The following is a 27,308-nucleotide window of genomic DNA, read 5'->3' as shown; positions in this document are numbered from 1 at the left end:
AGCGTGGGCGGAGACCCAGGAAGTGACGGCCCTGCTGGTGGTCCTTCTGGAGTCGGTCAAGTACGCGGCGCCACCTTTGCGGCCACCGCGTTCCCGGGCGATGGAGAATGGAGCGGTGTACGGCCCCACCACGGAGGAGGACCCGGGCCCGGCCAGGGGCGCCCGGAGCGGCCTCGCCGCCTACTTCTCCCTGGGCCGGCTTCCGTTGCGTCGGCTCGCGCTCAAAGCCTTGCAGCTCGTAAGTCCGCGGCCGGGGTGGGCGAGCCGGACTCGGGGGTAGGGGGTCTGTCCCCGGGGCCGCCGGCCTGCGGGCGTGGGAGGCTGCCGAGCTGCTGCTTCTCGACCTGCTTGTTCAGGAAGCGGCGGTTTCCACACCCCCAGTTCCTTCTCTCTCGGCTGGAAAGGGGGGCGTTACCTCCCGCCGTGGGGCAGCCTCTCCACCCCAGTCTCACCCCCACTGGGTCCCCGGTGACGACCTGGGCCCCCGAGCGTGTTGCGCGGGTCCAGGAAATGCGTCGGAAAGCCTAGTCAACCGCTTAGACTTCTTTCACTCCATCCTCTGTTACGACCTCCGTCTCCTCTCCCAGCTGTTAGGCTGCATTATCTACCAAAGTGCCTGTATTTAGACTTCCAAGTGCCTTTTGTTTATCTTTCCTGGTTCTTGCGGTTTTCCTGGTACGAGCCCGTGGGGGGCAGTTTAATTTGTTGGGCGAAGTCTTCCGTTACCACGCACGGCATTGAGATGGGTGTTTCCAGTGAATTGCTTCCTAAGTGTTTTATATTGACTAGAAAAAGAATTACTTCTGAATGAGCAATATGTGTATACGAAGTACACAGTGAAAAGGACAGCTTGTATTTGCGTGCAGGTGGCAAAAGGAGGGCATGGTTTACCCCTCTCTGAATTTCATTGAGTTTTAGTTCACTAAATTTAGGCAGTGGAGGTACCTTAAACCTCATAGTGAAAATATCAAACATCTTTGGATTTTAACTCCAGTTAAACACATACTGACATACTATGTTCTGTTTTAAGCAACGATGAATATTTTCTGCCAGAGGAAAAGTCAGACTGCCTAGAATGTTCCTAAGTTGATTTTGCGTGGTGTTTTTTGGTTGGGTTTTTTTTTTTTTTTTGCTTTGTTTTGTTTTTTTGGGTTTTTTTGCCTTTAGTCATCTCAAGTAAAAACAGCCAGTTGGTTTCCTTGGGAAGAGCTTAAATTCTTAGAACTCCAATAACCAGAACTTACATTCTTAGAACTCAGATGACCTACTTTTATTAAATTAAAAAAAAAATGCTCTCAGAAAACAGGCACTGCTTTCTGGTTGTCAAATGATCACATCTGGGAATAGTTTGGAAATCACTTGGAAGCAGGTGAAAGTGTGGCCTGGGGAACCGAGATCGTCTGGCTTTCTCTCCAGCCTCCTTTTAGGGAGTTCCTCTCTGGTAGCCTTTCAGTTATTAACAGGCATCGAGGGCTCCCTTCTGCCATTGTTCCTTTGTATCATGTGCTCCTTCTATCCAGGGGTACTTCTTTCTGTTCTCTTGTCAGTTCTAACACGACTTTTATTTTTTTTATTTAAGATTTTACTTATTTATTAGAGAATTGGAGAGAGAACACAAGTGGGCAGAGCATCAGGCAGAGGGAGAGGGAGAAGTAGGCTTCCCGCCAAGCAGAGAGCCGGATGCGGGGCTTGATCCCAGGACCCTGGGATTATGACCTGAGCCAGCGGCAGCCGCTTAACCAACTGAGCCATCCAGGTGCGCCTTAACAGTACTTTTAGATATCAGTGATGTTCCTCTGTAGTGGAGCTAAAATGTATCTACACCAATAGTAGAACTTTTTAGAACAGAAAAGGTTAATATCTATATCTGAAGTATTCTTGCTACCCTACAGACATCATCAGTATTGGTGTCTTGCCTGTTAAATCTCATTTTCAGTTGTCTGTTTTTCCTTTCTAATTAGAAATGGCACAGCTGAAGTAAAATTTCTCATTACCTTATTTACAGTTTAATAAACTGTAATCCCATATCCCTGGACTAGACCTACAACCAGAAATTTTGGTGATAGACTTTTTACTTGAATGGGAGAAAAGAAGATGAATTTGCCTTGCAAGAGTTGGTTGTTCCTGCTTGTTCTCCATCATAAGGAGAAGGAGAGAAAGAATAAAAACTAATGTCTCTTCTTGAAATCCATTACAGGCTTATCTCGGAGTCCCTGCATGTTGGGTTCCAGACCACCACAGTAAAGCGAATATCACAGTAAAGCCAGTCTAGTGAATGTTTTGGTTTTCCAGTGTATATAAAAGTTATGTTTGCATTATACTATGGTTTGTTAACTGTTCAAAAATAGCATTATGTCTAAAATATATATATACGTGCCTTAATTTAAAATATATTTTTAAATTTAAAAAAAAGTTTTTATTTATTTGAGAGAGAGAACACAAATAGGGGAAGGAGCAGAGGGAGAGGGACAAGCAGACTCTGCACTGAGCTCAGAGCCCAGCAAGGGGCTTAATCCCAGGACCCCAAGATTATGACCTGAGTTGAAATCAAAAGTCAGATGGTCAATAGACCAAGCCACCTGGGCTTTCCTTAATTTGAAATATTTTATCACAAAAAAAAAAAGAAAAATTCCAACCATTTTCTGAGCTTTCAGTGAGTTGTAATCACTGATCACATCACCATAGCAAATATAATAATGCAGATGTTTGAAATATTGCAAGAATTACTGAAACGTGACACAGAGACATGAAGTGAGCAAATGCTGTTAGAAAAATGGTACCAGTTGACTTGCTTGGCTCAGTGTTGCCACAGACCTTCGATTTGAAAGTCTGTGAAATGCAGTAAAGTGAAGTACAGTTAAATAGGTATGTGTTTATTTACTTATGGGGGATTTGTAATAAGAATACTTTCTTGGGGCGCCTGGGTGGCTCAGTGAGTTAAAGCCTCTGCCTTCGGTTCAGGTCATGATCTCAGGGTCCTGGGATTGAGCCCCACATCAGGCTCTCTGCTCAACGAGGAGCCTGCTTCCCCCTCTCTCTCTGCCTGCTGCTCTGCCTACTTGAGATCTCTGTCTGTCAAATAAATAAACAAAAAAATCTTTAAAAAAGAATACTTTTAAAAAAGAATACTTTCTTTAATATAGATTTTTTAAAATATTTCATTATTGCTTTTGATTTTGATTGTTGTCTTTTAGTTTCTGCTTTGAGTGATGGCCTCTATCTCTTTACAAGAGTGTATATTATGGAGTTACCCAGGAAGTCCCAAGGAAGTTATAATGAAAGGAATTAAAGCTGTCGTCCAGCCTGGGGCAATAGGCACAGTCTTCTTTGCCTTAAGTCACATTCTGCCTTTAGATTGTTTTACTTTAGATAACTTGTTTTTTTTTTTTAATTAAGTAGATTTGCAGAGCTCCAGTAAGGAAACACCTGTAATGAAGAAACCCATAGTCAGAAGAGGAGGTACTTAAACTAGGGACGTGCAAGCCCTGTGACATTTTACCCAAAATGTGGTGCATTTCCGTGTCTGGGTATGTTATTCTAGACCCATAAATCTTATTAGAGCCTCAAAACTCCAAAAGGGAAAGGAACCTTACTCTAAAACTTAAAAATCAGACTTTCTGGGCTTAGGAAATTCTTAGAGTCCGAAGAGATTGAGTTGGATTTCCGAGGTTCTTTTCACCATTTAAGGTTTTTACAAATCTCTGAGGCTCTGTGGGGTGTGCTGGTACAGAGCTGAATACCAAGCAGGTCGAGAGTGGAGCCTACAAGCAGGAGAGGTTAGAGATAAGGAGCATAACTAGCTCTTGAGGTTCGCACTCTTGGAATTCTGTAGCTGTGTCTGCTACCATTCAGATAAAACCTTAATTTTGTCAAAGGCTTGTCCAAAACTTAAGCATCCCGTAACTACCATCTGCCCTTCTGGAGCTGAAGAAGAAATACTCAGATGGAAATGCAATGCCAGGAGTCCTTGCAGTCCTAAGTTTTTATGCATTTTATTTCTTTTTCAGTTTATTTTGTCCCTAGATTGGTCATTATGCACACACACACACACACACACACATATTGTCAAGTTTTTACTGTTATTTTTGAGGGAGTTTTTCTTTTCAGGGGAAAATTAACATTGGGCAACCTAGTTCCTTGCTAGTAAGCTGGTAGAATGATTTGAATATGTGTAATATTCTCTCTGCAACAAGCTGACATTGTGTTTATGGTACCAGTTGAATGTCCTGATGGCTGCAACGTACTGTGATTATAATGACTCTTCAGACAGGCAATCACCAGTGATTTAAATTTACCAAATTATAAAATAATGTTACTGTGTAAGTGCCAAGAAAGAAGTCACTGAGAAGTAATTTCTCTTATATTCGTGCTCTCTTCATTATTTCAGTGTGAAAATTGATCTGTATTAAATGGTAGTGCTCTATTTTTAACCTTGAGGAAGATCCATAAGGTCAGCAAATTATATCTTTGAACCTTTGTGAGAGTAAATATTTGCCCAAGGCAAGAGAGGCCTAACCTAACTTCAGGCTGACAGATTTGTTTACTTGGACTTTACATAGGACTGCAGGTTTTGGTCGTAAGTTCATTAATTCACAAATTAATATAATTTTGTAGTGAGGCCTTATAATGAATGGCAAACATTTGAAAGTTCTTTTTGTAAGAAATGTTTTAATAGTAGACTCTTAAAGATCAATGATGGAGACTTCGTGTTTACTATAGCGACTGTTAATTTTAAGGAAGACTGACGTTTCAGAAGGGGTAGTGAAACTGAAATGAAGAGAGACACAGGGTAGTCACTATCTGAATGTTTAAATCACCAGAACTGTGAGTAAGCCGCGTTTTAGTCACGAAGATTTCCCAAATGTGTTGACCCTAGCACATTGGTTTTAATGTAAAATTTAACAGCAAAAGGGGAAATGCACGTTAATCTGATTGTAACTTCCAAAATCCAGTTTTAAGGGAAAACCCACACAAACATACATAGTTGTAAAGTGAGCTTAATAAGCAGTGTTTCAGTGGGGTGGGGGTTGGGGTGGGGAGATGGGGTGGAGTGGGAGTCAGGAGACCTGGGTTTTGGGTTGTGCCTGGCCAGCATGTCAGAGATTCATTTCATCACCTGTAGACAAAAGGGTGGGAGACTGCCCTCCAAGGACCTCCCAGCTCCAGAGGCTTGACAGTTCCCATAGTTCTGTTTGGGTAAGATTTTATGTCATTAGAAGCAGTCACATTGACTATAATGTTGTTGGGTTCTGAACAGTCAGTAAGCAGTATTTAATGTGACGTCTTCATGTTACTTAGGGTAAAATTATGTACCAGAAAATAATAATTGAGCCTTTCAACTTACTTTTAACATTCATCATGATTTCCTTACCCAGTGACCTTACCTCTCTTATCCTTAACCACTTTGGTATTTAATGCTGGTGACTACCCATTTCTTGAAATTATTCCTTCCCTTAACTTTCACACTAACATTTTTTTTAATTTTTAGTACAAAAAGTGTTTTGTTTACCAAAAAATATATATAAATTAGGAAATACGATTAAAATCAGAGATGCTTCACCACCACCTCACCCCATCATTGTTTAAATCAGGAATATGGAGTATGTTCACTTGTTTATCGAGGAGTTTTCTTATAAAGTGTTAGACCCCCGTTTCTTGCTTGTCAGGTGTGAGCTTCTCTTTCCCCTCCTACTCCTGAACTGTGATAGTCTTTCAGGCCCCACCCAGTCCTCTGTTCCTCCTGTCTTCTAACCAGCTAAACCAGGCCAGTAATCCCTGTTGCTTTCATCCGAAAGCCGTGCTCCCTGGCCTGATCATCACATAGCCACACCCAGCTCCTTAAACATTTTCATCATCACTCCCTACTCAGGTCAGTCGCCTCATTATCCCTCTGGGGCTTACCATGCAAATTCTTGCCTTCATGAGTCTCTTCTTTTTCGTCCTCCACCTGGAATGTTCTCTGCCTATCCAGATCTCATGAGTCTCTTGGCTCTGCTTGAGTCTGGCTCTTCCATTTATCCTTGTCTAGCTACTATTAGTCTATGAGAATCCAAGCATTTTCCTGAGATTTCCTGAATCTGCATATAATGGATGGTCAATTAGGAGGTGTATTGTTTTCTTATTTCTTATACACTGATCTTGTTGCTCTATCATTAATGTGCCTATACATTTTATGGTGTTGGATAATAATATTCAAAATGCACTTCTTCAAAAAGTTTTTTGTAATTGAGGTAGAATTGACATGTATTAGTTTCAGGTATACAACATAAAGATACTGTAGAGTACTGTGGGAGATTATATAGGAAGGTTTGGAACATCAGACAGATGGGGAGTCAAGAGAAAACTTCATACTGAATATAATTTGTAGTGCTGATTTCTTGGCCTTTAACTGGGAATAGGAGCCAGTAAATGTCCAAACTTGATATTGTACCCCTTTAATCTCTCAGGATGTCCAGGCAGAATCTGCCTCTTAATATTGCCCTGAGACTTAACTCCTGTTAATAAGTTTGGAACAGGAGTGGTAAGGAAGGCACCGACTGCTGCTGGCTGAGCTGGGTCCTATCCCTTTCTTACTGAGAATAGACAAGCAGTCTCTATTTCTGCAGAAAAGATTTTATTGTCATATGGCTTATGCAGATGAGCATTCCTGATAACCTAATTATTGTGATATGAATGGCTCTTGAGCAACTCGTCTCAGGCCCCACTTAGAGTTTTAGGCTGATGTCTTCTCACAATTAATTGACTTTTATATACCTGAGGCCTATTTTGCAAATTTGTCAAAGAGAAACTCCTAAAAGTTGGGTAAGATTTAACACAGAAGCAAGAATAAAACACAAGGAATATTAGACATTTAGTATTTTATTTTACTGGAGTCATGTAAAAACTCACCCTGTAATTATAATTACAGGAGACTAAGGAAGTACCTTTACACAATGACTTTCTGGGATTTGTCTTGGTGTGTCACTTTTTATCCTATGGTGTAATAATTGGGAACACCTTACCTAACCTAACATCTGTCTGAAGGTGGGTGTTTGGGATATGCTGGACTATTTTATGTCTTACTAACTCGTAGGAAATCATAATAATAGGCTCTGTTTTCATCCCTGTATAGATTCTTTTCAGTTATATGTATCTAGGAAATTATGTATTGCCAGTTGGAGGGGGAGAAAATCCCCTTAGAGGCCTTCATACCAATTTAGGTTTGACCATTGTTTTTGAACTTTTTATTTTGAAATATTTATAGATTCACAGGAACTTGTAAAACAAAACATTCAGGGAGGGCCTCTGCACTTTGTGTGCATGTGTATGTGTGTGTGACCTGTGTAGCTTCCTAGAGTCACTACCACAACTTCCAGAACTGTCCAGTCACCACAGGATTCCCTCCACCCCTTTATGGCCACACCTTTCCCCTCTCCCCTGGCCACCGCTATTTAGTTCTCCAGCTTTGTATTTTTTTACTTCAAGAATGCTGTATAAATGGAATCGGGCAGGGGGTGGGGGGCGGGGGCGGGTGCTCCGTGGAGCAGTCAGTTAAGCCACTGACTCTTGGTTTCAGCTCAGGTCATGATTTCGGGGTTGTGGGATTGAGCCCCGAGTTGGGCTTCACCCCAAACCATAGAGAATGCTTGGGATTCTCTTTCTCTTTCCCCCAGTCTAAAATAAATAAACAAATCTTTAAAAACATAAATAAATGGAATCCTGTAGTATGTAACCTTTGAGTTTTGGATTTTTTTTCACTGTATAGTTTGGAGATTCATCTAAGTTGTTGCATGTGTGAAGTTTGTTCCTTTTTATTGCTAAGTAGTAGTAGTCCATGGTAGGATATATCATGGTTTGCTTAACCAAAGAAAGACATGTGCATGGTGTCTAGTTTCCAGAGCCATTATTAATAAAACTGTAATGAACTTTCATGTATCGGTTTTTGCAAAGACATAAATTTTCATTTTTCCTGGACATATGCAGGATGTGAGAATGCAGTTGCTGGGTCATACAGCGACTGTGTTTAGTTTTTAAGAAACCACTCAGTTGTTTTCCAGGATAGTGTACCATTGACTGCTGTTTGATGGAAATATTTTGTAGCCTGGGTGGCCCAGTTGGTTAAGTGTTCTGTGTCTTGGTTTCTGCTCAGGTCGTGATCTCAGGGTCGTGGGATTGAGCCCCGAGTCAGACTCCACACTCAGTGGGAAGTCTACTTGAGGTTCGTTCTCTCCCTCTCCCACTGCCCCTCCCCCACTCATGCTTTCTTTCTCAACACGCTGAATAAATAAATAAAATCTTTAAAAAATGAAAATACTTTGTAGGATAACATTTTTATAATATGCAACATATCTGCTGATTTTGGTAGCACTCTTGTTGCCATTCATATATCTGGTTGCTTCTACTGGTCTGAGGGGCAAAATGGCATTTCCCAATAGGCTTTGATTTAGGTCACCAGTCATTTTGATGGTCTTAATGCTTGAAGGAAACTCCCTTGGCTTTCACAAAACCACACAAACTGCCCAAGTGAACCTCTCTTCTTTCTCTTCCTTCCTATTTCTAGAGAAGAGTTAAGCCCCAAATCTGGGCCCTGAATCCTATCTATAGAGAGCCTCTTTTCTTCCTTGTCTTTAGGTCCACCCACCTTATTGGTTTCTGCTTAAGTATTTAAGTTCTCTCCCATATTGAAATTCCCTTCCCTTTGACCTTGTCCACTATTCCCCTATCTGTCCACTCTTGTTACGGTATCCCTCTTGACTCTTCTGGCTCTATCCCACTGCTTTGTCTTCCTCTCACTTCCCACCATGCATCCTATAATCTCAGCCTCCCTGGTTGACTACACTGCAATGGGCTTGCTGTTGCCACCAGCAGCCTTCTTGTGGCTCAGTCTGATGTCACTGTTTCAGTGTTGTTCTTACCTGACTTCTAAGTACCATTCATTACCCGTGCTTACTTTCTCTTTATAAAAATACTTTCTCCTTGGTCTGCTACCTCTTTGGACTGCTGCTCCTAATTGTCCTTTGCTGGTGTTACACTCTCTGCACATCCCTTGAATCTTGGGTTAGCTCAGAGTTCTGGATAAAGTTGGCTTTCCTCATTCTGGGTGATCTCACTGGCTGATGCCCATGTCTTCATCTCCACCCTAGACCGCTCCCCTGAGCCACAGACCTTAAATCCTTTTGCCTCCTAGACACCTCCCTTAACTCTTTCACAAACCCCTCACACGCAGCACCTTTAAAACAGAATGTATTCTCTTCCCAGCATGCTTGCCTCTTAAAAAGAAAAAGGCAAAAAAAACCCTCTTTTTTTCTGCAGTGAGTCCTCAGTATATTAATACCTTATATACAACTGTGGGAGTGCTATTAAATCCCACTTGCATTTAATTGAGTTGCCAGATTCGCTGGACTTTACCATTGTCCATTCAGTATTATTGTCCATTCAGTGCATGGTTTTCTGACCCACGCGTGTCTTGAGCACTCTTGCCTCTGCCATTAGTTAACTTGGGTTATTCCCACTACTACCAACTATACTTTCTATGGTCAAACATTTAATTAAATATTACACAGACTGAAATTGAGTGGGAAAAGGAATTGTTTTTGTGAAAACTAAATTGAATGCTTTGGAAAGTCCGAAAAATAAATTACTAAAGTATTTTCTGTGGAATTAAGTAAGAGTGAGATAACCGTAAAGGGCTAGTAGAATTAGTCCAAATCTAGAAGGATTCTGCACTCTGCTTCTCAAGTGTCCAGGTCTTGCTCCACTTCAACTAAGCATTAGTCTGCAAGTGGTAATAATAGATGATGAAAGTGGTTAATGCAGAAAACATGATGTGGAATTCCAGTCAGTAGGCTCAAAGTCTGAGAAAAGTCCTGTTTCAAAAGATTGATGAATAAAATGCCTTTTTGCTTTAAGTTAAAGTGTTCAAGTCTGTTATCTTTTTTCCTCCCTTATTTGTACCCGTCCTGATAAGGGCTTCTGCCACCTCTTGCCTCTCCCAGTGATTGCAGGAGCTATTCTCCATTACCACTACCCAGCTCACTGTCTTCCCCTGGTTTCTTCCATCAGCTTCCCGACCGGACATCTGCCCCAAGATTGGCGCTTCCCCAGCCCCTTCTCCATGACATAGCCAGCGAGAACCACTGAAAGCATAAGCCTGAACGTGTCACCCCTTTGCTTTAAAACTCCTAGAACCCAGACTTTTTAAAACTAGAAATCAAGGACATTTCGATCTAGCCTCCGCTATGCTTCTAGTCTCGTCTCATTGATTTTTGTTTGTTTTTTTTTTAAGATTTTATTTATTTATTTGACAGAGAGATCACAAGTAGGCAGGGAGGCAGGCAGAGAGAGGAGGAAACGGGCTCCCTGCTGAGCAGAGAGCCGGATGAGGGGCTTGATCCCAGGATCCTGGGATCATGACCTGAGCCAGAGGCAGAGGCTTAACCCATTGGGCCACCCAGGTGCCCTCGTCTCCACGTTTTTGTGCTGCCATCCCCTTCCTTCAGTCTGGGTACCTGAACCATGTTGACTGAACTCGTTCTGTCCATTCAGTGGAGGTGGTGGGATCTGTGCATGCCTTGGGGTGGGAGGGTGCCAGGCGCTCGCCACCAGGTTTGTGTCTGCTCCTTCTCTGCCTGGAGCTTCCTTCCCTGTCCTTCACCGCAGTGCCCCCCACCCCCACAGCTGACCCTCCTGTCCCATCAAGTCTCCGCTTTCCTTCAGGAAGCCTTTCTGACCCGCAAGCGGAGGGTCCTTCCTGTGTGCTTTTACAGCAACACCCTGTATTTCCCCCAAGTCTAGCTTTTAGCATTTGGTAGTTAATTATTCGTGTCCCTGGATTCCCTTCAAGGCAGCCATACTGTGAAGTTCTGTGGGGATCAGGTCCAGCCAGTAGTCTTGTTTGCTACAGTCTCCACTTCACAGAGTTGAGTGAACAGATGAGTTTTCTGAATACCGATTTCTGTGGAGAACACTTGAGTAAACTGCTTTGCTTCTTTTGTAGTTGCTGTCCCTCCTGGCCTTTATCTGCGAGGAAGTCGTGTCACAGTGCACACTGTGTGGAGGACTTTACTTTTTTGAATTCGTAAGCTGCAGTGCCTTTCTTCTGAGTCTCCTCATCCTCATTGTGTACTGCACTCCTGTTTACGACCAAGTCGATACTCCCAAAGTCAAGCAGTCGGTAAGCGTGAAGAAAATAGAACCCCTTGACGAAGAGCATGGCTCTTTTGGAATCTTGTGTAGTTTTGTCACTCAGACGAGTGTTGCTTTTAAAACTCAGTAGCACGAGAAGATGCTCCCCATGGTGCAAGCTCTGCCCCTGAGCAACTCCATTTTTCCTGCCAAGCAAGGGGGTGGGAGGGGGGAAAAGTAAAATCAGAAAGGGAGGGACAGGTGAGGTCAGGAGTTTACAGTGATTGGTGGTTTAGTCTCATTCACACTAGGTATTTTTTAAAGATTAGGATTTTTGTCACTTCTGATTTCTCACATTTGGGAGCATCCCTTATGGGTTCTGTAATCATCCCTTGTGTTCCTGCTCTACACCAGGCATTATGCTAGACGTGAGAGAGAGTGATGAGCTAATGTGATGTATTTCTGGAGCTTTTCAGAGAAAGCACCACATGATGCTACCTATTTTGTTTTGATTTTTTGTTGTTGTTATGAAAGAAGTTACCAGTGAGTGAATTAAGGCACTTGTTGAATTCATTGTTCAGAAATTTCCCTTTTAATGAAAGTGCACATGAGAATTTTATTTTCACAAGATCAGTGTTGCATAACTTTCTGAAGACCGTCTGCTGGCGCATATTTTAATTTGAGTAGAGTGTGGATTTGTGAGATGACACATGAGATGATTCACATGTTTACTATACTTAAGAATGGAGACGTTTCCTTCCTCAGTAGCACTGGAGCTAATAATAGTGGTTTGTGAAGAATTGTAAGTGTCAGGGTTGCCATTCATCTCTCTGAGGGAAAAGATACAAATGAGGGTGAATTTTTAACTGCTAAGAACAAGGGATAATGAGCAATACAAACCAGTAAGATTCTGTTAATTTTTTAAACTAATGGGAAGTAAGCATTGGGTCATATATTAATATAAACCTAAAAGATTTACTTTTTTCTGTATACCCTTCGGTACATTGATACAACATTGATCTTTTTGATAAGAAACAAGATTAAAATATTTTCCAGTTTAATGGTCTAACTAAACAATGTGAAGCATTTATTATATCAAAGGAGCACTTGAAAGTTACTTTTTAAAAAGTTATTTTAGAGTAAGTACTAATATTAAAATGTTGGAAGGGAAAATAAATCAGTCATTTCATTCTAAAACAGCTTTTGTAAATATTTTACTATATCTCTTTTGGGTCTTTTTTGTCTGTTCATAGGTGATTAAGAGACATAGCCCTATATGTTGTACTTTTCACCTAACATTCTAAGGATTTCATGTTTGTTTAAAACGTTTAAAAATCACTTTTACTCTCACTCTGTTAATGTACCTAAATACTTTCTAATATCAGAGAAGTTTTCTGTTTTACAGAAAATGTTTTGAGAATGTGGTGGTAGTGGTGGTAGTGTCGGGGGGGTGGGGGAAGGTAAGGGGGGAATCTGAAGGGTGGGATCTTTTCTATTTCATGCTGTTGAGGCTCAGGTTCTGTTAAGAGTAACAACACCCAACACTAACAGGACATTTACTGTGTGCCTGGCACTGATCTAAGCCTTTTCTACGATTAACTCTAATCTTTTAGAATCACCTCTGAAGAACTGTTATTACTCCCACTTTGCAGATGAAGAAACTAAGGCACACAGACGTTAAATAATGAATTCAGAGGCATAGAGCCAAGAAGTAGCATAACTGGGATTTGAACTTAGATAGTCTGATTCTAGAATCCATGTTTTTTCAACACCACGTTCTTCTTCTTTTTTTTTTTTTTAAGAGTTTTATTTATTTATTTGACAGGCAGAGATCACAAGTAGGCAGAGAGGCAGGCAGAGAGAGAGAGGTGGACGCAGACTCCCCACTGAGCAGAGAGCCGGGGCCCTCTCAGCAGGATCGCAGGGCTCGATCCCAGGACCTGGGATCATGACCTGAGCCGAAGGCAGAGGCTTTAACCCACTGAGCCATCCAGGTGCCCTAACACCATGTTCTTCTGCCTCAGAATGGTTGTTTTGTTTCATGCCTCCTTGAATGTACTCCAGATATCAGTAAATGTAGTTTTATTTGTATGTCACAGATTTGAAATAATATTCAAAGAAATAGGAAAAACAGAGTATTGCAGAAAAACCGCCTCTTTTAGAAGCAAAGAGAAAATCTCTTAATTTTTTTTTTAATAAATCTTAAATGCATGGTTGACATATAGGAATTCTGTATTGGATGCCTTATTGATATTAGATTTAGGGAGACTGCACCTCAGAAAACTCCGAAAGTATCAGACTTAAAACCCTTTGGAATGGCCATCATATTACCAGTTTCTCCTGAGTCAAGTGTGCACTGGTTTCAGTTGGCATCTGAGAGGAGCCTTAAAAGATTATACCTGAGAAAACCCTTGGAAACCCAGGGAGAATTTCATGTCATGAGCTGTATTATGAGGAGATAAGGAAGCTTCGATAGAGTAGATAAACTCAACTTACAAGCTCATTTTGGGTCACTCACTTGGAACAATTGAAAGCAATATGTTACTGCAGAAAGCTTAAGTGTCTAGAAAACATACTATTGGCATAATTTTATGTAGTTAATGACAGGTGGTTCTTCTGATTCTCTTTTCTAGAGTGCTTTGCAGGCACTGAAGTACCCTCAGAGAGGCCTTCCTAACATAGAATACAGATCTTCCCAACTTACAATGGGGTTATATCCCAATAAACCTGTTGTAAGTTGAAAAATGAGTCAGAGTGCATTTAATGCACTTAGCCCCCTGAACATCATAGCTTAGCCTAACCTACCTTCAGTGTGCTCAGAACACTTACATTAGCATCCAGTTGGGCAAAATCATTGACCACAAAGGCTGTTTGATATTAAAGTATGGACTCATGTAACGGGTACTATACGGAAAATGACCAACACCATGGCCAGCCGTGTGGGTACGGAAGAGTTGTCAGTGTACCTGTTGTTTACCCTTGTGACTGGTGGGTGGCCAGGAGCCACGGCCGCCATGTAGCATCACGATGGAAGATTGTCCCATACCATGTTAGCTTGAGACAGCATCAAGATTCATAGTTTGGAGCACAGTTTCTCCTGAACATGTAATTACACCATTTAAAGTTAAAAATCCTAAGTGGAACCATTTTAAGTCAGGGACCATCTGGACTTTGAAAGGGAAGAAAAATTTTTTGTTTCTGCCTTTTGGGTTTTTTTGCTGGAAGTAAATGGATTTAAAAAATCTTTGGCTTTGATAATATCAGTATGTCCTTGAGAAAAACACACACGACCTTTTGGGGGAACTGCTCTTATTAAAAGATTATCTTGTGGGGCACCTGGGTGGCTCAGTGGATTAAGCCTCTGCCTTCGGCTCAGGTCATGATCTCAGGGTCCTGGGATCGAGCCCCACATCGGGGTCTCTGCTCAGCAGGGAGCCTGCTTCCCCCTCTCTCTCTCTGCCTGCCTCTCTGCCTACTTGTAATCTCTCTCTCTGTCAAATAAATAAATAAAATCTTTAAAAAAATAAAATAAGATAAAAATAAAAAAAAATAGATTATCTTGTGATGTACTTTGAATATGCCATGTCCAAAGTATGGATAGTGTTCCTTTATGGCCGGGGTTGGTGGGGGGTGTTAGTGAATGCCAGACTGATGGAAAAGTTAGAAGCTGAAGTATGTAGGTTTGGGCTATATGAAAATAGACACAGAAAATACTGTGTTGCTGAAGTTTTTTAAAAATAAAAAACAAAAGCATTTGTTTCTGTCAACCTAACTGTTCTTTATGCACATGTTACAGGATTTTTATCTTACTGCGGGAACAGGATTTGTGTTTTTGTTGGCATCCATCATTTTTGTTTCCACACATGATCGGACCAAAGCTGAGATCGCTGCAACCGTGAGTATCGCGTATTTTGAATCCTTGCTTAGTTTTGTTTCCTTAGAAATATGGAACTTGGAAAGTACTTGCCAAGTGATACAATATGGGAGAGTAGTTTGTCTTGTAACTTATTTTTTAGTGTAATTTTGAATAGAGGACCTAAGTGCAAATAAATACGATAGCCCTAGCAACCTAGAACCTATCTTTAGAATTTAGAATAAAAACCCATTTACTCCACTTATGAACATGTCACTGCTAATGGAAGTGGTAGAATTGACTTTATTATCCTATATTTTTCTACTTTGTAGTCCAGCAAAAAACACCTACATGCCAGGCCCTGTTCAAGGTGTAGAGAATACATGAGAGAAATGATCCAAAGGTTCAGCCTTTATAATAAAAGATAGACAAATAAATGTCTTTATCTGGAAGCCTTGGGGAAGGGGCAATTTTTTTTTTTTTTTTTAGAGTTCAGTATATTCTGGTTTTTCAAAAGGTAATCCTGCACATATTATATGACACCTTCAGACCTTCAGAGGACCTGGGGCAGCACCCTGTAATCCAACATATTAATATTTCTGAAGCATGAATATTCACAGTAAAAAGGATAAAGACTCTAAGTAGTTTTACCTTGTGCCACTTTTGAGCCCAGTAAATTATGAAAACTTCACTTTTGTGGGTTTTTGGATTTGAGAATGACAAATCAGGGATCATGCACCCAAATTGGTGCTGGTCTTATGAACATGAGTAACTGATAGCTGTGTAACAAATCCTCTTACAAGTCAGCTGGGTTCCAGTTAATCCTCGTCTCATGGCAAAAGTGAAGTTATAATTAATTGACTTGTCAGCTAAATAGATCATTAAAACTATTTTTAATTACAGAACAACTCCGCAGGAGTTCAGAGCCTTGCATGGTTCTATCTACCTGTTCACAGGAGTGCTGTTTACGAAGCACACATGTAAAGCAAGTATAAAACAAAACAAATTAAATTAATGCTGAACCTTGACTCATTCCAGCCACAAGTAGTATTTCTGCATGGGCACTTGAACCAATGGGTACATGAAGAGAAAATCAGTTTTAATAGACCATTATGGTTAATTTCAGTTTATATACATATTTTTATTGTGGAGGAGTATGGTAAGAGTGATCAGTAAAATGTTTTGCAGTGTGGTTATGTATTACTAGAAAATCCTTGGAGGGGGGCCCCTGGTTGGCTCAGTCGGATGAGTAGTTGACTCTTGGTTTTGGCTCAGGGTTGTAAGATTGAGCCCTTGCCTTGGGCTCCGAGCTCAGTGGGGAGTCTGCTTGAGATTCTCTCCCTCTGCTGCTCCCCCAGCTTGCTCCCTCTCTCTAAAATAAATCTTTTTTTTTTGTCAGAGAGAGAGAGAGTGAGCACAAGCAGGCAGAGGCAGAGGGAGGAGCAGACTCCCCGCTGAGCAAGGAGCCCAATGTGGGACTCGATCCCAGGACTCTGGGATCATGACCTGAGCTGAAGGCAACGGCTTAACCAACTTGAGCCACCCAGGCATCCCTAAAATAAATAAATCTTTAAAAAATAAAATAAAATCCTTGGAAGAAGTGAAACAGAGTTGAGGAAAATTGAGTTGAAGGGGGAAAGAGAGCATGGCATGAAATTCCGAGCTATTAAAACAGCTTATTTGTGTGTTACAATTAGGTGATGTGTTAGATTAGCACAGTATTTCGATTTCATTGGATGTATTTAAGAGTTAATGGTAGTTTAAAAACTCAGTATAATATGCTGGAAATTACCTTTTGCAACTGTTTAAATCATGAAAAAATTTGCAGACTAAAATGAGTGAGGGAAGCCATTCAAAAAAAGAAATTGAAGTGTGTGAGCAAAAGATCTGGACGATCATTTGTCTGGATGTCCTGCGTGGACCGAAGCTCTCAAGGGGATCAGGAATGGCTTCACAGACACGGTGACATCTGGTCTGTCCTTAAAGCATGTAATATGTTTGTCAGGCAAATAAGGGAATAGATACCAAGATACCATCAAGCCAAAATGAAGACTGCAGAGGGGAGAAGTGACTTGGGTTTGGGGATATGGGATTGGTAATTAATTGTAGGTTGGACAGACGTGTTGGGGCTGTTTGGGTGAATTAGTGAATTTGGAGTTGAGTTTGCTTTTCAGTGGCATGAGGCAGAATGAATATTCTTTTTTTTTTTTTAAGATTTTATTTATTTATTTGACAGAGATCACAAGTAGGCAGAGAGGCAGGCGGAGAGAGGAGGAAGCAGGCTCCATGCTGAGCAGAGAGCCTGATGTGAGGCTCGATCCCAGGACCCTGGGATCATGACCTGAGCTGAAGGCAGAGGCTTTAACCCACTGAGCCACTCAGGTGCCCCCAGAATGCATATTCTTTAGGAGAGAGGGGTTGGGAGTGAAGGGTCAAGAAACTGGAGCAGATGACAGCAAAATGTTAAAAATCTAGAACGGGGCGCCTGAGTGGCTCAGTCGGTTAAGCGTCTGCCTTCGGCTCAGGTCCTAATCCCAGGGTCCTGGGATCAAGTTCCACATCCCAGATGATGTGGATCCCACAGATCCCAGCTCAGCGGGGATCCTGCTTCTCCCTCTGCTGCTGCTTCCCCTGCTTGTGCTTGCTCTTTCCCCCTCTGCTCTCTGTGTCAAATAAAATCTTTTTTAAAAAATCGAGAGCAAAGTGCTGGTTACCAGAGGGGAGGTGGGTGAGGGGATGGGTGAATGGGTGATGGGGATGAAGGAGTGACTTGAGATGAGCACAGCGTGACATATGGAAGTGCTGAGTCACTGTGTCATACACCTGAAACTAATATTACACTGTATGTTAACTAACTGGAATAGGAATAAAAACAAAAAACAATAATAAAATAAAAATCACGGAGAGATGGGGTGTTAGAGGTGGAAGGGACTTGAGCCATCACCTACATCCATTTTTCCTTTTTACAGAGCAGTTCTTTGCCCCATTTCTTTCAGAGTTTTGCTAGTGTAGATCCCTTCTTGACGGAATTCTCAGAATGTTCGATCATATGTTAGAAGAGTACAATGAGGAAGTGATTTAAGGAAGAGGAAGTAGGTCGTGGTGTCATGTTGCTGTGTCATTACAGTGTGACAGTTAACTGGAAAATGGTTTTTAGGTAATGTAATCTAGACGTATCTTGAAAATAGACTTTCTGTTGGTCAGTCATTGGATAGTATTTCTTGCCATTTTCACCTATGCTCAGCTCCCTACTCACTTAGTTCCCTTCCCTCCTCTGTGGATCAGGCTAATCATGGCTAATAATCTTGTGTTTTGTATCATTTTATAGGATTTTGGTTTTCCTCTGTTAAACTTAGTATCACAGGTTGGCACCCCATACATACACATGCACACGTAAGACAGGACATCTCTATTTTGCGAAACTTCAACTAATAGCCATTATTCTAGAATTTCTTTTTATAACATCTGTCTTTTTGATGCCCTTAAAAAGTCCTTTATTACTAGGATTAAGAATAATGTGTATAAGATAGGGATGCCTGGGTGGCTTAACTGGTTAGGCATCTGCCTTTGGCTCAGGTCATTATCCGTGGGTCCTGGAATCGAGTCCTCTGTCAGGCTTCCTGCTTAGCAGGGAGTCTGCTTCTCCTTCTCCCTCTGACCCCTCCCCCTACTAGTACTCCTCCCTGCCCCCGCCTTGTGCTCGCTCACTCAAGTGCTCTCCTCGCTGTGTGCGCACTTTCTCTGTCTCTCTCTCTCTGCGCACGCTCTCTCTCTCAAATCTTAAAAAATAAAGTGGATAAAATTGGTGAATCGTCTCGCTTGTATAAAACACTCCCAGAGCCAAGTAGGAAATGGGAGATTATATTCCAAAATCTGTCACATAAACCCTTGCTCTTTCTTCACCTCAGGTGTTTGGATTTCTAGCAAGTATTATGTTCCTGTCCGACTTTGTCATTATGTTCTTCGAGAGACGACAGGAGTCCCAGATGAGGAAACCAGAGGCTGCCAGGAGCGCAGGGGCCCTCACAGAACCCCTTAATGCTTAAGGACTGGGGGGACCGGGTGTTACATAAGGTATTGACTGCGTGCCGCCTGAGCCCTGGCCTAAGCTCATGTAGAATTTGTGTAATTGTTAAACCACTTCTTTCGGAGAGCAAGGGGAAGGGCAGGAAGTCAGTTTTCTTAACTTTGGCCTATGTGTCAGTCACCGCAAATTAGGTCAGTGTTTTTGGGTTTAAAAAAATTTTTTTTTAAATAACAGTTAAAATTTCTGTTACATGAAATGGTTCTGCTTTTTTGTTTTGGAGGTGAGGACAGTTTCTTTAAATCTCATAGCTCAACCGATTCTGATTTATTCTGTCATTGTTAACTAGGCCTAGCTTTCAAATTAAGACTGTACAGCCGGCATAATTAAGTTTATCCATTTAGAAATTGTTTTATTTTTAAATTAATTTGTTTAGCCAGGAGTTTTTTAGGTTTGGGTTTTTGTTTTGTTTTTGTTTTTGTTTTTGTTTTGATGATCAGATAAAATTTAATGTATATTTAAGAGATCACTATTTAAAATATTGGACCTAGGGTTTTTTGTTCCCTCTTAAAAATGTAATACCCAGGCTTTACTGTATGTCAGCCTTAAAATTATATTGTTTAACATTTTAGGATAATTATTATTAACTCTTTCTGAGACCTTTTATAGCCTAATAGAAACTGTATAGGAGGTGTTGGTATTTTGTATATATAAAAGCAACAACATCAGAAACCCCACGTTTATACTGCACTTTGGTGGTTGGTGATAAGCAAAAAAACAAAAAAAACAACCCCCCCCCAACCAAAAAAAGAACCAACAAACATTATAAAACACATAGAAGAAGTGGAAGAAACTCTCATGGCTAAGGACCAAAGATAAAGAAGATACATTTTTTGCACCGTACAGTGAAAGTAATTATAAAAACAGTCTTTAACCGCTTACCACTGTCTAAGAGATAAGTTCATACTATGAGTTTGAAATTGGTCCCTTCCCTTACTGGCATATGGTTATTTCTACTGAAGTTAATACAGCTCTGTAGGTCCCATTAACTGTTTTCCTTGAAGGCTTCCCTCTTCTTAAGACCCCAGCCTTTGATTTTTCATCTATTTGAGATTCTCCTTCTTCTGTCTCTTTATCCCCATGGTCCATATGCTGCTTCATCATCTGACAGAGGTGAGCCTCTAGCTCGGGCTCTTGCTTGATGGCGGTGGTCTTTAGGTGGTCCACAATTTGGGGCCCTTTTAATTGCATAGTATATGTAGCAGGATCTTTTGGGTTCTTGTTCCCATATTGGGCATTACTCTAACTTCTCTTTGGGGGAGCCCTTCTTAAGGAAGTGAGGATCTAGCAAATCCTGCCCCGGTGAATACTGATGGTGGTGTAAGGGAGTAGTCAACCCATTCTCAAGAGACACTTCATAACTAGTTCTGATCATTTGGGAGAATTGTCTCTTGCTGGCAGGGTGTCTTAGAGACCACCAGACAAGGCACTCAAGATCAGACTTTGCAGAGTAGACCTGTCTTCTCCTCCTCTTGGATTTTGGACTCCGGAAGCTAGAGTTCAGGCAGTGAGCCCATTCGTCTGGTGTTTTTCAGGACTTCGGTGGAGGTCTCCTGGGCTAGCCAGCCTGGGTTTTCTATTGGAAGGAGTGGAATCATGTTTCCAGTGAGACAATTCAGTGGCCCCGCCCTTTTTAAATTTCTCATTTGTGTGTTGTCAAGGTGGTGAATGTGGTGGTCAGAATTCATCATTATGGCCAGACACAGCCTCTGCCCTGTCTTCACTGACTCAGGACCTTAGCCCTTTACCAGAGCTTGGGTGCCAGCTGGTGCTGATGGTGTAGTCACTGCTGCCTCCCTGGGAGGCAATGAAACCGATCACTGATGTTGTCGTTACTGGGCATGCCATCCAAGGGAGGAGAAATAGCCTGGGTCTGGGCTCTAAGAATGAAGAGCAGAGCAAAATCAACCCGCTTCTGGTCAGCAGGTTCTGGAATTTCCCATCTAACTGTGCCACTGTCATTTGAAATACCATCTAGACCCAGCTGGGTTTCACAGCAAGTGGTCTGGGCTACCTCTGCCCCCACCAACCCCACGCACGGACTTAGTTGAGGTTGATGGACAGGTCCCCGCCGGCCTCACATGTGGAGCACGTTGACATTGAGTTTCAGCTCTGCTTGCTCTGAGGCTTTGTTTCCATTTGTTCAATTGGGGCACAAGTGGGCCTCACAGCTGCCACTTAATCCTTCCCTTTTCAGAAAGATCATATATTCACTAGCATTTTTGGTCACTCTAGAACTTTTCTTCATAGTGGTTGTTATGGGACCCGTGACTGATTAGCCTCCCTCTTCTATCGTAGAAGGAATGAGAGGAAAAAGACCATGTGGAAAATAAAAAGTTTTCAAGGAGAACTTGGGACCAAAATCCCTTCTATGTCCAAAACAGGGCACACTCAATAAACTGAAGTTTAACATAATTTTTTATTAACAGCCATATTAGACTTAATTTGTTATATTTTATACAAATAAACTGTTTAGAGTGGTTTTTAAAAAATTATAAGGGAAATGCACATACAGTATAAAAATTTTATAATTGTTGTACTTAAATTATGTTCTGTTTGGGGACTGGGAAATGTGTTTTTACATTGTTTATGGCCAATTGCTTTTGTATTTATCGATTTAAATCCTGTGTGTCTTCTTTTTTTTATCATCTCTCTCAATGTCAAATTTTGTAGTCTTTTTAAATAAATCCATTTTATTGTCTGACTTTGTAGTTGTTTCATTATTTCAGAATCCTGATGCTCAGGGTGCCTGGGTGGCTCAGTCAGTTAGTAGGCTGATGAGGTCCTGATCCAGAGTCCTGGGATCCAGCCCCACATCGGGCTCCCTGCCCAGCGGGGAGTCTGCTTCTCCCTTTGAGTCCCCCCACCCCCGCTCTTGCTCTCTCTCTCTCTCTCTCAGCCCCCTCCCTCAAATAAATAAATAAAATCTTTCAGGGAAAAAAAAAAGTCTGATGCTGAGATGAAACCTTTCTCCAGAGTTCTAGGAATTGTCTCCAAAAATGTGGTAAGTCCCTGTGTAGGACACTGAACTGTGGGTCCACCCAGGTATGGGGCACAGGCAGAAAAGAAACAAGCCCTCTTCCTACCTAGGGGCTGCTCCTCTTGTTGCCAAGACGGAACACACCTTCAAACAGTATTTTTAGGGAGCCATAGAGGAATGTTACGGAGTGAACAGCTTGAAATACTTGTAAAGAAGCACATTGGGGCTCTCCCATGCCATTTCTCGATGTAGCTAAACAGTGCTAAAAACAAAATAGGCACTTTCTCTTTCAGACTGTCCAGTGACTGGGAACGTGTGAAACAACTAGGGTGGTTCTGGTAAAGCTACAACTATTTGTATCGTTTGCAGAATTCCTGCCTCCAGTGTGGACAAGAACAACAAGATCTTTATAGTCATCGAGAACTCACTGGAATTTGTACATTCTTCAGAGTTTTGTGTTTTGTTTTGATAAAGAACAACGTGTATCGATGTGTAGTCAATGGCGAGGAGCAGAAAACCTAATTTAAACGGGTCTTAACCAGTAAGGAAAATATCTTTCATAAGAAGCCTGGGTGGGGTGGTTCTGTGATGGTCAGAGTTTGGTGGCTCAGTGGTACTATCAAGCACCCAGACTCTCTCCATGTTTTTCTGCCCATCCATCTTCTGCTGTGAGTTTTTATCCTTAGGATTAACCATTTATGGCGTAGCAAGATGGAGGCAACATGTCCAGACATTGCCCACTTGCACGACTATGTACAAAGGCCCGAAGAGAAGAGATTGTGTATTTCTCTGTTCCTAAGGAGTTCGTTCTTCCCAGAAGCCCCTCAGTGGACTTCACTTACTTGTCTTTTACTAGAAGACTTTAAATGCCTCTTTCTAAATCACTTACGTGCAGAATGGCATTACTGAAGAAATGGCCTAAAGTAATCCAAATTCCTCTCCTTAGGTGGGAACACCCTTTGGAGCATATCGTCTTCTGTTACTGGAACAGATTGGTTTTACAGCAGGAGAAGGGCTACTGTCCTGGAGTTCAACAGTGTCTGTCATAAGCCGGTTGAGGATCGGGCCCCAGCTAGGGGAAATAAAATTCCCATTTAAGAAAGTTTCACAGGCCTGACTACCCCAAAACAATGTAACATAGAAAAACTAATGATTTTTATGTTTAAATTATTATTGTATAAGTAATGGGTACCATAAAAAAATTGGTTTAATAAAATATGGAAAATACTCTTCTTTTCCTGAGATCTTTGCATTTGGCTACTGTTAATTATTGAAATACGTCAAGCACTAGAAGTACGAAAGATCATATCCTGTTGTAGACACCTTCCAGCTTTAGAGCCTAACTTTTTACTGGATTTTCTTGAAAGGGCCTTGTTTAAAACAGAAAATGAAGTTTCACTTGTGGAGTACCACCACCTCGAATTTTGCTCTTTACTTTTCCAAAGCAAACACTACCTTGAATTTGGTGGCTCTTTCCTGCTTTGTGGTCTGTGCTCTGTATAGAGATGTACCCATAAGCAATGTACAACATGCTATCTAGGCTGTATTTACTTTTACAGATGGCTTTCTTCAATTCTGAAATTCATCTGATATATGCAGCTCTAACTCATTCACTTTAACTACTACTTGGTATTCCATTGAACGGATATGCCACAATTTACTTACCTCTCCTCTGTGGATAGAAGACTTTTAATGTGGTTTATTTTTGACTGTTTGAACCAGTATTGCAGTGAACATATTGGAACATCTCACACACGTGTGCAAGAGTTATATGTAGAGTGTATACTTAGAAATAAAACTGTTAGGTCACAGGGTGGGTGCAATTCCAACATGGCGAAATAGTTCCAGATGGTCTCCAAAATGGAGACTTCTCAGCAGCGTATGGGGTGCTTGTTTCCTTATTCTTGTCTTGCACTAGTTTTAGTTTGGCTGAATAGGTGGTCTCTTATTTGATTGTATACTCTCCTTTCTACTGGTGAGCCTGATCATCTTCTCATTTGGTTGTTGACCTTTTAGGCTTCCCCACATCAAAGAGTTATTTGTTCATATCCTTTGCCTTTCTTTCACATTGAAGTCGTTTTTGTTTTTTGTTGTTTTTTTTTTAACTCATTTGAGAACTCGACATATTATGGATGTTATCCTTTGTTAGCAATAAGCCTTGGAAATAAATCTTCTCAAAGTCTATTTATTTTAACTTTGTGTCTTTGCTTATTCATTCTTGTTACCTCAAGGTGAGAGATGTTCTCTGCTTTCTAAGATGTTTAAAGATTTGCATTTTAGGGGCACCTGCGTGGCTCAGTGGGTTAAGCAACTGCCTTCGGCTCAGGTCATGATCTCAGGGTCCGGGGACTGAGCCCCGCATTGGGCTCTCTGCAGGGAGTCTGCTTCCCCCACCCCCCTTTCTCTTTCAGGTTTATCCTAGTTACTTTATTTCTGCAGGTTTCCAGAATGGGATCTTTATTTTAAAAATTACGTATTCTGGGGCGCCTGGGTGGCTCAGTGGGTTAAAGCCTCTGCCTTCGGCTCAGGTCATGATCCCAGGGTCCTGGGATCGAGCCCCATGTCGGGCTCTCTGCTCGGTGGGGAGCCTGCTTCCTCCTTTCTCTCTGCCTGTCTCTCTGCCTGTCTCTCTGCCTACTTGTGATCTCTGTCTGTCAAATAAATAAATAAAAAATCTTTAAAAAAAAAAAAATTACGTATTCTGATTAGAATAGTGGAATGGGATTGTGATAGATTGTTATCGATCTTGTATCCAGCACTGTTGCTGGCATCTCTTGTTACCTCTGAAAATTTGTGGCTTCTTGTAGGATGTCTGACATCCTGTATTTATTTGTGTCCTTGTGGCATTTTTAAAAATATTTTCTTTATTTGAGAGAGAGAGAGAGAATGAGAGAGAGCATGAGTGGGGGAGGGGAAAAGGAAGAGGGAGAAGCAGACTCCCCTCTGAGCAGGGAGCCCAATGTGGGCCTTGATCCCGGGACCCTGAGATCATGACCTAAGCTGAAGGCAGTTGCTTAACCAACTGAGCCACCTAGGCATCCCTGTCCTTCTGTCCTTTAACCTGTTCCTCTCCCTTCCCCATGTTCCCTCTAAACTAAAAGGTCACTCTAAAGGCTTACTTAAAATCAGATTAGTCTTAAAAAAAAAAAAAAAAAAAAAAAAAAAAATCAGATTAGTCTTTTCCTTTTGTCAGGGTTTTCTTGTGGGTGATGGTATGGACTTCAGCAGGCTTTCAATCAAGCCTGCACTTGCTGTACCCTTTGTGGTTGGGGGGCTGACGTCGATCCCATCAACTTTATTAGTTCAAAGTTTCCATCCCTTGACCTTTCTCTACATCTGTTATCAGAAGTTGCAAAATGGTGACTGTCATTCCTGCCACGTTTATTAGCTAAAATTCTTCAGTAATGCTCTTCACACTTGCAACACGTTCTAAAAACAACGGTAATCACTACTCCTCCTCATCTCCTGAACCGGTACGAAGACCTTAGGAGTAATGCCCATCAGTTCTTCCTGTCTAGTGCACTGTCGTGGCCTAGCAGTTTTTACTTCATCGTGTTTTTACACCTCCCTCGACTCCCATGTGTTCATCTCAGTGCTTTTCTCTAGATGTGGTTGCTTCACATAACCATGGGTATAACATAAACATTGTGCCTGTAATTACGGGGGTGGGGGGGGTGAGGCGCACTCACTGGATTATGTCGTCACTAGTCCAGGCCTGGGTGGCCCGAACACCCGAACATACAGCTAAGCCGTCAGTGACAGCCCAGGAGCCAGCATACGGATGTTGTTCACTGGATCCGCGAGATGCACTCTGGCTAGAAGTCCCATGAGTTCAGCCCATTGCACAGGGTGTCCACAGCTATGGGCCATGACCCAGCTATAGCGTTGCACAGAATCTGCTCGCCTTGGCGGTGGGTGGGCTGTTTCATCACGGATTCTTGCCAGCTGGCTTATTTGATAGGTGAGACCTTCCTTACACTAGCAGTTCATTAGGGCAAACACCTGTTAGTGTAAAAGCTCAGGGTCTGGCCCTTCATCAGAAGATCCATTTTCTTCTCAGGAGAGGACTTTCTGGATCTTGTCCCACCTGTGGAATCTAGCTCAGAGGTGCCAGATGAGAATGTCAAGTTGGAAACGGTTTGGTTTAGGGCCCTGGATGCTAGTGGTTGCCTCGCGGCAGCAAGAGAAAACCCTCAAATTCCAGGGCTCACAGGCCCAGAAGCCCAGGAGTTTCCATCACCAGAGGCCAGTCAGCTGTGCGATCCATCAGACACCTGTAGTTCCTTGAGGTCTGGGGGAGACAGAGGCTCTAGGGTATGGCATTGCCTGAATCGACCCTAAGATTTCCTTGTTGGGGCCCTCCCTCAAACAGAGGCCTATCTGCTGACTTGGAGCGGAGGCTGTAGGAATATCCCCAGGCTTGAGACGTACTGTCTCCAATAGCTAATATGCAAAGAAGGCAGTTTTGGTGCAGGACCACTTCTTTTGTGGTTGGTGGCTACTACAAAATTCGTCCTTTTTTTTTTTTCTTTTTTTTTTTTTTTAAGATTTTATTTATTTATTTGACAGAGATCACAAGTAGGCAGAGGCAGGCAGAGAGAGAAGGGAGGAAGCAGGCTCCTGGCTGAGCAGAAAGCCTGATGCGGGGCTCAATCCCAGGACCCTGGGATCATGACCTGAGCCAAAGGCAGAGGCTTTAACCCACTGAGCCACCCAGGTGCCCCCCACCCCCTTTTTTAAGATTTTCTCATTTATTTACGAGAGCCAGAGGGAGAAGCAGGCTCCCCGCTGAGCAAGGAGCCCAACTTAGGACTCGATCCTAGAAACATGGGATCATGACCTCAGCCGAAGGCAGATGCTTAACCGACTCAGCCACCCAGGTCCAGTTTGTCCTAACTTGATTGTGAAATAGCTCCATGAGCTGTGATACAGCTTCCAAGATGATCACTTAGAAGGCAGGTCACTTGGATTTCACCCTCATTTAGGGCCCATCCGGCTTTCAGCAGCTGGGCTTGGGTGGCATGTAATGCAGCAAGAGCAGTTTCCTCCGTGGAGCCTTTATGGAAATGCATAACCACAGGGAGTTGACATCATTCTGGCGGTGTCCCATGCACCAATGCTCTGTCACCGGAGAATTTGGAGCAATCCAGGTGTACTGCTGGATGCTGTGGAGGGGAAGGCACATTCCCCCACTCTATGCCCCTGCCCCCACCCCTAAGGAGATCTGAAAATCAAGTATTAGCAATGCCGGCAGTGGCTGCAAATCAAGAACCAGGTATGATAGTTAG

At 42.1% G+C, this 27,308-nt stretch overlaps 2 protein-coding genes across 3 annotated transcripts in view; one reads left to right on the top strand and one right to left on the bottom strand.

Moving 5' to 3' along the window:
* Nucleotides 1-23,260, top strand: CMTM6 (CKLF like MARVEL transmembrane domain containing 6). Of its 2 annotated transcripts, XM_080800135.1 has the most exons (5): nt 42-238; nt 10,976-11,152; nt 14,900-14,998; nt 22,390-22,561; nt 22,967-23,260. In XM_080800135.1, the coding sequence occupies exons 1-4, from the start codon at nt 101-103 to the stop codon at nt 22,540-22,542; spliced, it is 567 nt and encodes a 188-aa protein (XP_080656261.1). In that variant the 5' UTR covers nt 42-100; the 3' UTR covers nt 22,543-22,561; nt 22,967-23,260. The 2 variants fall into 2 exon arrangements, with proteins under 2 accessions (XP_080656262.1, XP_080656261.1); XM_080800136.1 differs by lacking the exons at nt 22,390-22,561; nt 22,967-23,260 and adding an exon at nt 18,865-21,744 and having other exon boundaries at nt 1-238.
* The window catches only part of CMTM7 (CKLF like MARVEL transmembrane domain containing 7), a 79,420-nt gene continuing 62,393 nt past the window's right edge, over nt 10,282-27,308 (bottom strand). Inside the window, exon 5 of the mRNA XM_080800097.1 lies at nt 10,282-11,309. Within this exon, the coding sequence (XP_080656223.1) occupies nt 11,248-11,309 (62 nt within the window). The 3' untranslated portion in view covers nt 10,282-11,247. The remainder of the gene's footprint in view (nt 11,310-27,308) is intronic.

This window comes from Martes martes (assembly GCF_963455335.1).
Source record: "Martes martes genome assembly, chromosome: 1".
In the NCBI taxonomy this organism is placed as follows: Eukaryota; Metazoa; Chordata; class Mammalia; order Carnivora; family Mustelidae; genus Martes; species Martes martes.
The sequence above is the reverse complement of the archived record's forward strand: the minus strand, read 5'-3'. Positions and strand labels throughout refer to the sequence as shown.